Consider the following 11,593-nt stretch of genomic DNA (forward strand, 5'->3'; position numbering starts at 1 on the left):
GGGAACCAGGCTTGGAGTCTCAATGTAACCAGATGCAACCACGACCACAGCTGCAAGACTGTTTTGTGAGGCTTGAGAGAATCCCAACCTCAAAAATTAAGCTTGCCACTCTTGCCGGACACAAGTATGCTAATGCAAAACGTGACAGAAAAACAAGAATAAACTGCAACCAAAACACACCTGCAATTAGTAAGACTTATAATTGCAAAACTTGTGGGGAAGATTTCTCAGTAAAAAGGTTATTTAACCAACACTTGCGACAACACTCCAAGCCTTATAAGTGCAAAGTATGTAATTTGACATTTGCGGATGAAACGCATTTAAGAAGGCATTCATTGTTACATATTGTTGATAAGAAAAGCAAAACCTGCAGTAATTGGGTAGGTAAAGTTTTTTGAAGATAGGCAAATTATATTTTTATCCGATAGTATTCGTCATAACGATCACGGAAATGCAGCTCTTTTATTTTTATTTCGTATTATTTATTAAATATATTTTTTTAAGTGACCGAGATGACGTTTGTGAAATTTAATAGCAGATCAGGCACTAATGCCTGTGCACGTGATTTAATTGATGAGATAGAAAAAAAAACGATGTCAACTGTCAGTGTCACTTAGCTGTCATTGCCGAAAAATAACAGACATAACGGCCCAACCCTTTCTGTTACCTTGCGATTTAGTGTTATCATATGGTTATCATTGGATTTTTGACGACGACATTCCCCACGACATCTGCGAGTATTTGGACAAAGATTGAATCTACCTTAGACAACTTGGCACTGCTTATTGGAGAACGTTTTCTTCCCTTACGACGACCCGACCCTGCGCTGACCCTTGGACTGAGTTTTGCAAGAAGGATGAGCGAGTTTATGCGAGCAGATTCTACAAACTTGCCTTACATGGACCTAGTTATGATTTTAAATTATTATCATAACAGTGATAAGCACAATGCCGCCGAAATTAGAGGAGCGAGGGCCCTCCTGTACGTATCCGTGAAATAAAAACATTTTGTTATTAACATTTTTCGGCAATGACAGCTAAGTGACACTGACAGTTGACATCGTTTTTTTTTCTATCTCATCAATTAAATCACGTGCACAGGCATTAGTGCCTGATCTGCTATTAAATTTCACAAACGTCATCTCGGTCACTTAAAAATATATATTTAATAAATAATACGAAATAAAAATAAAAGAGCTGCATTTCCGTGATCGTTATGACGAATACTATCGGATAAAAATATAATTTGCCTATCTTCAAAAAACTTTACCTACCCAATTGTAATGAACAATTTGCATCAAGATCAGCATTGATCAAACACATTCGGAAACATTTGAAAGAAACAATGTGCCAAATGTGTAACAAGAAGTTTTCAAGCACATATTCCTTGGATGTACATAAGCTTATGCACACCAGTGAGATACAATACGCCTGTGACATATGTGGACAGTGTTTCACATATAAATCTTCCTTGGTTGCTCACATACAAATGCACGATGTATCAAGAGAAAAAAAAATCTCATGTGATGTATGTAACAAACAGTTTCCTTATGAGGCACCTCTACTTGCTCATAAAAAGTCTCATACTGGAGAAAAACCTTTCCCCTGTGAAATATGTGGAAGAAAGTTCAGTGCTACAAACAATTTAAAGAAGCACAAACTTACTCATACAGCTAATATGAAGGAGCGACGTTTTTCGTGTGATTTATGTAAAAAAAAGTTCATCCGTAGAGATAATCTAACCAAGCACAAAAGGATTCACACAGGAGAGAAGCCTTTTGCTTGCGAAATATGTGAAAAGGATTTCAGATACGAGGAAAATCTAGTGTACCACTTAAGAACGCATTCTTCTAAAAACCCAAGGCCTCACAGTTGCGAAATATGTGAGGCAAAGTTTAGAATCAAATCACATTTAACAAGACATCAGCGGATACACAGTGGGGAGAAATCTTTTCGTTGTGAAATATGTACAACTTCCTTCAGACACAAATCAACGTTAACGTGTCATATGAGAACACACACTGGTGAGAAGCCATACAAATGCGCAGTATGTGCTCAACGGTTTACATCAAGTGGTAATTATAACAAGCATAAGCGAGATGCACATAAGTAACAAAGTTTATTTTTGCAAGTTAGTTTCATTTCTTGTCACAGCGGCATAAGCGAGGGGTATATAAATAAAAGACATGACGACAACGACGTTAAGTTTTTTAAACGTCATAGTCCTAGCGGCCTCTTGTTCATTTTTTTGCACATAATAAATATTTGCTGTCAGTCCTGAACAGACTATACAACTCTATGGACTGTCAGAATACTCCGCACGAGCATTCAAATTTGAAAGCGGGGGGCATCTAAACATTTTGTACCGAAATATGTACTATCGGTGTTTATTACTATAGTAACTTACTTAATGCTGGGACTGAAGGGTGACTTTTATTATGTACAAAATTTGGTACCGCAGGACTTAGGAGGCTATATGAAGTGAAACGATGAATTTACTATTTGTCTGCCTTTCCACTGAGGCAGATATATAATCCAGCGGAGCAGAGAAGAGACGTGGTGTACAGCCAATACTATTGGTTCGGAAGCAAACATCTCATCTGCGCCTTAGTTGAGATAGCCTTTAGCAAAAAGTACCTATCTAATGGAGGCACCTGCACAGACAATCATTAAGAATGAGAATTATTCATTTATTCATGGCAAAATACATTTCATACATACGTATTACAAAGAAAAAGTATATTTAAAACAAAAAGTATATAGTTTACCACGAAATGGTCCCGCCTCAGCATAATGCTAACCTTAAAGTCAGCGCTGGTCTTCCGGCGAGACCATTTGTGGGCCACGAACGCAACCGTACAACACGGCCTTATATATCACCGAACGCATCCGCTTTGCGGTGGCGTCAGCGCCATCTAACCTGCGCCTGGGCATTGAGAATTTTCAACCAATATTACATTATTCCATTATTGTATTTTTTGTTTAATATATCATGTAACATTATATGCTCTCCTGCATGCGTTTACTGTGTACCAAGAAAACAATTTTATTACAATTAATTTTTTTTACTTGTTTGTATGTAAGATTTGGTGCTATCCTAATGTACATGACACACAATAAATTGTACAAAAAAAAATAAAAAAAATTATTCAATAAAGTTTTTCACAACAATTATATACATCATCATCATCATCATATCAGCCTTTTATCGACCACTGCTGAGCACAGGTCTCTCCGAGTACGCCACTTATCCCGGTCCCGCCCAGCTCCATTTAAGTTTGGTAATGACTATATTAGTTATAAATTTAAGGCAGTATGTTCCCTTACCCTAACATAGCTCGGACGGATAATCGCAAAACAGTTGCAACTCAGATATAGAACAAGTTATTTTAAAGTCATGTTATTAACAGTGTATTTTAATTATTTTTTAAATTATAATAATTGTTGTAACCCAAAAGTGCGCCTTTATCTATTACCGTATTTGTTTTTTGCGGTAACCTGTTCGAGCTGTGATCATAACGTAACGTAGACGGCTTATGATGGTCGCGATATTATGGCTAGCAAACACATAAGCCGTCTCTCTTACACTTACCGTTCTGACTTACCTATTCGTCTGGTTGAACAATTCGTCAAAACTAAAGTACTGGTTCAAAACTAGTGATAACGTGTTTTACTGTGGCTTTACGGAGAACTAGTTTTAACTAGGGAAAACTCATTTTAATTAAAAACTAGGTCGAAACAGGTATTGCCAATGCCAATTTCATTTCTATGGCTTCCTAATGAAATGGCTGTGATATAGGTATCAATAACATTAATAGCACCTTTAATAAAAACTCATGTAGTACCTAATTCCATTTTTTTTTTCATATCACTAATTTGTAATAACCTTTGTTAACATAAGATTATTTCCTAACAGAAGAAAATAAAAATAAACCGAAGTGTTTACACAAAAATTGAGTTAGTAAAAGTTTCGGAAGGTTCGCCATGCCCAAAACAACCTCAGAGTTCTGTAATACCACCACCAATCTACACACGTACAGTCGCCATCAGATATATCGGAGCGGCCGAGGTGCTCAAAAATATCTGAACACGCACCTAGCGCTTTGATAATAGAGGCGTGTTCAGATATTTGTGAGCACCTTGGCCGCTCCGATATATCTGATGGCGACTGTACTATTAGCTCTCAATGACATGTTTAGGGGCTGCATGTTATGACCGGCATTCGGCAGCATCGTTGCTCTGTCACGGATATCAGGTGGCGTCTCCGAAAGATCTTGATCGCTCATTTTACACGAAATATAGTGCTATAGTTAGTTCATATACGGGCATTTTTATTTTAACTTGTACTTTAAAGCGCAACTGTCACATTCCTGGTACACAATAGGGTTGGCCGGTCGAAATAATTAACAGATGGCGCCACTCGCCAGCATAGCTTGCCCTGTCAATCCCTAGAATTGTGTAATTTTTTTTGAATGGCGTGGAGGCCAGCCCTTTAAGTCAATCTCATAGAAAAAGGGGAAGCTATAATGGCGCCATCTCTGCAAACCTTTGAAAGTTGCCAACCCCATTAAATGAAAATGCCCATTAACAACACAATTTATACAAACTAATTAAAAAATAACCACAACGTCAAATGCTATTGAAAACTTTTTTCATGCATTTCACGCAGACATAAGTTTTTTTTTACATAGAGAAACTAGAGACCCCAACTGCCATATCGTTAGATATGAAGTAACATGCGAAACTTGTCATAATAGTTTGCAATTAAGACTTTATTTCGAATAAAACATCATCACAACTGATATTATATTACAATAGAGGTCAAATCAATTTCTTTGTTTTTCAGAGTTTTTCGACATTTGAATGTAATTATAAAATCAATACTGATGTGATTATAATACCTTATAATTTTGCAATATTTCATAACATAGATATAAATAGCAAAATAATTTTTTTTGTACCAACACTACATGCTACATGTGAGTAACATTTGTGCCTGAAATAAATATTTTCAATTTCAATTAACACATTCACAGATAAGAAACTTGACCTAACAAAACCGTTTGCCTTTATGATGGATCGCAATCATTATGTTACTTACATATGTCCTAGTCGCTTATGCCTGTTACAATGGCTACTTGTCGCAAATCGGCTGTATGGCTTCTCGCCAGTGTGTATTCTCACATGACAGGTTAACGCTGATTCGTGTCTGAAGGACTTTTTACATATTTCACAACAATGCGGTTTCTCTCCACTATGAATTAGTTTTCACAAACATCGCACGCAAAAAGCTTTTCGTTGGTGTGAGTGAATTTATGCAAAGTTAAGTCTTTTTTACGAAAATACTTTTTGCTACACGTATTGCAAGAAAAGGGTCGAGGTCGGTCCTTTAAATGCGTTGACAAATGTTTGATTAAATTATTCTTAGCGGTAAACTTTTTTTCACATGTATTACAGTTTCACATGTATGCAGTTGCCCATGGGCTAAGGTACAATACTTCGAAAAGCGAGGTAATGCAATTTAAAGCTGGGTCAAAATCATACAAAATGACACCTGTTGCCCTTTGTGGTACCGCTTTAAAAGTTGTACAGAAGTTCAAGTACCTTGGCCACTGGGTAACAGAAAACATGTCAGATAATGATGATATAGAGAGGGAGCGTAGGGCGTTGTGTGTTCGTAGTAACATGCTGGCCCGCAGATTTGCTCGTTGTAGTAATGAAGTGAAGTTAACGCTTTTTAAAGCATACTGTCAAACATTCTATACCTGCAATCTGTGGGTCAGTTTTACGCAGCGGGCATACAACGCCCTGCGCGTGCAATACAATAACGCGTTTAGAGTGCTGTTTGGGCTGCCGCGTTACTTACTGCAGCGCGTCAACTATGTTTGCCGAGGCGCACACTGATAGTTTCGACGCAATAGTTAGAAAACGGTGTGCGTCATTAATCAACCGTCTTCGCCACAGCCCAAACAGTATTTATTCTAAACGTGCTGGCGCAGCGCTTGGACTCGCCTTTGTGCGCGCGCTGGGTGCGGCGGCACGCACTGCCGCAAGCCGCACCACACCGCTTTTAAATTAACTACCTTATATGTTTGTTTTGTTTGTTTTTATTTTATTTTTATCACTAACATAGATTTATAAGTTTTGCTGTGCCTTGTACTAACAATAATATGGATTCTTTATTCACAATAAAAATATTGAATTGAATTGAATTACATTGGAATATTTGGAGTGTTTTTCTCTGGTGTGAATATTTTCATGATTGCGTAAGGACGAAGCATATAAAAACTTTTTGTCACATGAAAAACAATACTTTTCAGTGTGTATTAGTTTATGTCTGCACAAATTCGAGTGAGACAAAAACTTTTTATTGCATATTTCGCAGGAGTATAGCATCTCATCATTGTGCTGTGCTGTTGAATATGAGTACGTAATGTGTCCTTGGATCTGAAATGCGTATGACATATTTCACGGTGATACGGCTTCTCTCCACTATGTATTAGCATATGTCTGGTCAAACTGGCTTTCCAAATAAACTTCCTGCCACATACATCACACGACAAATGCTCCGCTTCGTGTATAACAAATTTGTGTCTTTTTAAGGTATTCTGTGTTGTAAATTTCTTGTTGCACACTTTGCAAGAGAAATGCCGTTCTGTGTGTAATAATTCATGTTTTCTTAAACACTTTTGTTGTGAAAACTTTCTTTTACATATATCACAAACGTAAGGTTTATTATGTATACGCAAATGATGGAGAAATGGCTTTCTTCTTGTGAATGTTTTGTTGCATGTATCGCAAATGTAAGTTTTGGACTTCTTCACTTTCTTATTAATGTTATTTGTGAACTTTCTTGATTTATTATCATCGTTAGCATGGGAAAGTCTTTGTCTTGAGTCTTTTGCATATTCAGATATATTGCCATTATCGAGGGATGATTGGGGTCTGCGTTCGAGTCGCACTATGCAGTCTTGTAGTTCAAATTGTTTCTCGGGACGCATTGAAACCTGACTTGGCTCATATTTGCAAAAATTTTCTGGGAACAATTCCTTCCTTCCTTCCATTGCTAGGGCAACTGTAAAGAGACAATTAAATTATACATTAAATCACTTAAAACGACGTCACACACACGTTTGAAAAATATGTGAAAAATTAAATTAAATTGGTATGTTTTAAAATGTACCTAAAACAGATCCTTAATTGTATATTAATTTAATTTAGTACAGTTTGTTGATTTTGTACCATATTTTCCAATCGAAGAGTTGGGTCTCCCGGTACAAGGGTCTTATAATTATTTAACATCAAACATTTATTCAGCAAATAGGCCACAGGGGCACTTTTACATGTCAATTTTTACAAGCAATAAAAATAACCAAAAATTACAAAAAACAATTACAAATACGGAATCAATGAAATATTAGATAGTTTGTTAGAGATGCATCCATGTAGATGTATGTTTCCTTTAAATTTAGTGACCTAAAAGTCTTAAGAACAATGTTCGGAGTGACATTTCTGTACATTCCGCCACATTTGTCTTCAAAATTTCTTCAGCGACGTCTGGCGATGAATTAAGAGACTGTCGTTTCTACCGATATATTCGAGAAAAACCGCTCTAAATGATCTGCCACTTCATGGTCGGAACTTACGCGATATAATACATTCGGTAGAGACACACTGAAAGAGAAGGAAAACTTCAGGGAACTGGGCTGAATGAACGCGACACGCGATCGACAGCGCGCCTGCTTCCGGCCGGGCGTCTCTACACTACATCTACATCTACGGTCGGAACTTACTAGTGTCAGCAATTCGTAGATTGTAGTGCGGATTCTTCATTTTACGTTTTCAAGTTTCATTGCTGGTTACTTGCCATATGGTTTTAACTTTATTACTAGAATTTAGGATATTTTAGGACAAGTAATCGGTTTTAGCAGCGACACACATCATCTTAAAAGATTAAAAAAAAATCTTAACGTTTTCCAGAAATTCCGGCCTTTTATCAGTTGCTTTTAAATCATATAAGTCGTAGAGTCGGTGTCTTTTCTCGTGAATATCCGGCGTAGACCAGTCGCTAAATTGAGTCTTGGCCTTGCCTTGCACCTTCTTCTGAATGAAACAGGCATTAAATTTCTTTTTAATTTAGTTAAACAACTCGCAATTCCTTAATGCAAGATTCCAGCGTTTAAGGGTTTTTTTATTTATTAAAGCCTTAAGTTAGAAAGCCTTGTTTTGAGTTATGCTTAAGAATGACTCGTGTGACCATCAAGTCACAATAATTTTACAAGAGTTAATTGTTATTGTTGTCCTAAGGCACCCCGGAGGTGCATAGGGCCTTGAGTTATTAATCTCTAAAAATAGGTTATAGACAGTAATTGTTTGTTGTGGGTGGCACTATTACCAGAGCCACAAGCAAGCAAGCAAACAAACCTAGTAGCTGATCAAAAATCAGCAACCAAGTCAAAATGATGGACCATTATTATTATTTATTATTGGAGTATTTGACAGAAATAATATAATTAGAGATAATAATCATATTTGTAAATAGGTAGAATTATAGATTTTAAGTAGGTAAAAATAAGTGATGCTTAGCAGCACACTGCATGTATAATTTGCACACCTGCATGCAGGTTGGACATGTGGAACTATTGTATTTTTAGGACCTTTCACTGTAACTGTGTTCTTGAGAAAGGTATGTTGAGATGGTTTGGACACGTGGAAATAATGAGTGAAAGAAGGCTAACAAAGAGAGTGTATAAGGTAGAAGTAGAAACGGGAGTTGGAAGGGGCAGACCTCGGCGGACTTTCTGATCAGATCGGGGAAATCCTGAAGAAAGGCCAGGTCAAGAGCACCCTGAACCGGCGAGCGTGTATGAGGAATGTTATGAAAGTGAAGGAAGCGAAAGAGGTATGTCAGGATCGTAGCAAGTGGAAATCCGTGGTCTCTGCCTACCCCTCCGGGAAATAGGCGTGATTATATGTATGTATGTATGTATGTATGTGTTCTTGCAAATAAAAATTTATCATTATGATGATGATTACTATCAGCGAGCTCGGTTCTCCATACAAACATAGATACACTCTCATGTTAAAACAACTAGCTAGACTGCTCTGATACTTTGTACTTACAATAGGATAAGGTAGGTATGTCTATGCCTGTAACTACTTTATGTAGCTTCGGATACCATATTATTTAAAAAAACCGGTCAAGTGCGAGTCGGACTCGCGCACCGAGGGTTCCGTACTTTTTAGTATTTGTTGTTATAGCGGCAACAGATATACATCATCTGTGAAAATTTCAACTGTCTAGCTATCACGGCTGATGAGATACAGCCTGGTGACAGACAGACGGACAGCGGAGTCTTAGTAATAGGGTCCCGTTTTTACCCTTTGGGTACGGAACCCTAAAAATACAGCATATTTATGTTTTTCATACAAAACTTGCTTTTGTTCTATTTCGTTTATTTTATAACCTGGAGCTATATAAACTAATTACAGGCATAGATATACCTCACTGTATGTGCAGTTTCATTACAATCCAACATGTGGTTTTAAAATGAGAACAAAACTCCGTTTTTATGTGAAGGTGAAATTCGACAGAACTTGTTGTGGACACTTAAAGAAAATTTTCATATTTTCTAGATGAGATGGGTGTAGATGCAAAAGCCTTTTGAAAATAATGGGCTAGATCAGCACTTCCCAAATCATAGGTCGCGAGCGAACATTAAGTAGAAATATTAATGCCCCCTTTTTAAGATGTCCAAGAGTTAGCAAAAATGGCAGTTTTTGTTAGGTGGGTCGGAGCCCAATCAACTTTGGGAATCACAGGGATGGAAATAATTTTAGACAATGTTGTGTGGAGTTTCTGCGAACAGGCCAGTTTTCATGATTTTTTACCTCCCATATTATTTAAACCAAGTTAACAGCTAATATTACAGTCTGTAACATAGCAACTCCGCTATAGGAATACGCTATTGCTTGATAATTGTACGCGTGCGCCCGTGAGGGACAAAACATACGCAATGCGACAATATGATTGGTTGTTTAGATTTGTAGCCCACCATAAACCATACTAAATTTACGGTGAGAAATAAAAAAAAAGTGAAACTGTGACAAGGACAAACAATAACAGCGCTTTCTCTGCTACTCCTACTGAAAGATACATAAGATTATCCTGTTCGGTCATTTCCCCCACCCCTCATGACCGATCCAGTTATACTAGATTAATGGCTTAGATAGACTCTATAAACTAAGTCAAAAAAACTAGAGGACAGCTACTGACTGATGATGAAGCTTATTGTGATTACTTATAAAGAGCGGCACTTAGTAAAAAAGGCGTCAAATGCAGAGACATAGTTGAGTCTCCATGTCTCCAATACAGTGGACACTAACACTTTTGGCCCAGGTAGGGTTGCCATATGAAAGAATTAAAATGTCCTGATAAAAATCCTGACATCACCCTAAAAATCCGGACATTTCTTGTAACAGGGATTTGGCGTAGTTTCAACGACGCCCCGGCAGCGCGCTGCGCTCTGCGGTGTACTGTATCGTGAGGTCTTTCCTAAAAATCCGGACACTACACTTGCCAAGTCCGGCCGCAATCCTGATAGAGGTTCAAAAATCCTGACATGCCCGGACAAATCCGGACGTATGGCACCCCTAGGCTCAGGCCCCAACAACAAGAAAAATACGTATAGTACCTTGTGCCGCATTGGCTTTATCGGGAGGAAACATTACCTTCGGGCCGAGCACGAGCTCATCCTTCACCTGGTGGTCGGCGTACAGCTCAAGTCGCGCCACACCCTCATCTGATTTGGGTTCCTCTTTGCAGTATACATCCTCAAATAACTCTTCATATTCATACTCTTCTTTAACGTGCACTAGAGACATGTTGTACTCGTATTTGTATCAAAAAGTGGATATAGGATACTGGTTACTCAATACTTACTTTATATATATTTTGTATTTGTAATTTGTATACCTGTAACGGCTGTAACTAGTTTAATTATTCGGTGTATTGGCCTATGCTGTGATGCCGTGTAAATAATTTAAATAAATAATAATAATAAAATAATAAACCTTTCTTTGCTGATAACGCAACACCGGCAAAGACGAAGAAAAGAAAAAATCGGAAAAATTAACATACGTTTGGTATAAACAATGAAAAACGCAGTGAAGTGACATTGACATAGATTTAAAAAATTTCGTTTCACGCAGTTTCTGTAATGGGCTCCTGACAAGATTTGCTTGACCAGCTATAAACGGCGATGACTGTAGAGCCCATTAGGCTCCATTAGCACGATAGCTTTTTTCAACACGCGTTAAAAAAGCGTTTGAATAACACAAATGGAAACGTGTGTATTTATTGAACACGATGGCGGTAGCACTTTTTATCAAGCGTTGTTGGATTTTCAACTTTAAGCCTTGGTCTTTAAATCGAATTTAGCGTGTGGGCATATTCAAGCGTTTTTTTAACGCGCTTTGAAAAAGCTCTCGTGCCTATGGAGCCGTACAGAACTGCGTGAAACAAAAATGTATTAGTGTCACTGTCAATAGTGTCAATGCCAAATGCACACTTGCTACTTGCACTTGTATTGCAG

At 37.6% G+C, this 11,593-nt stretch overlaps 1 protein-coding gene across 1 annotated transcript; it reads left to right on the forward strand.

The window, feature by feature from the left end:
• Positions 1–688: 688 nt before the first annotated feature.
• Positions 689–3,054, forward strand: LOC134753467 (gastrula zinc finger protein XlCGF71.1-like). The gene is made up of 3 exons (XM_063689340.1): positions 689–733; positions 879–895; positions 1,353–3,054. The coding sequence occupies exons 1-3, from the start codon at positions 689–691 to the stop codon at positions 2,110–2,112; spliced, it is 822 nt and encodes a 273-aa protein (XP_063545410.1). The 3' UTR covers positions 2,113–3,054.
• Positions 3,055–11,593: the final 8,539 nt, after the last annotated feature.

The sequence above is a fragment of the Cydia strobilella genome, chromosome 27, assembly GCF_947568885.1.
Source record: "Cydia strobilella chromosome 27, ilCydStro3.1, whole genome shotgun sequence".
Lineage (NCBI taxonomy): Eukaryota > Metazoa > Arthropoda > Insecta > Lepidoptera > Tortricidae > Cydia > Cydia strobilella.

What these genes read in the sequence shown, in the direction of transcription:
- LOC134753467 (XM_063689340.1), top strand. Translation starts at nt 689, where the DNA reads ATGGTTATCATTGGATTTTTGACGACGACATTCCCCACGACATCT.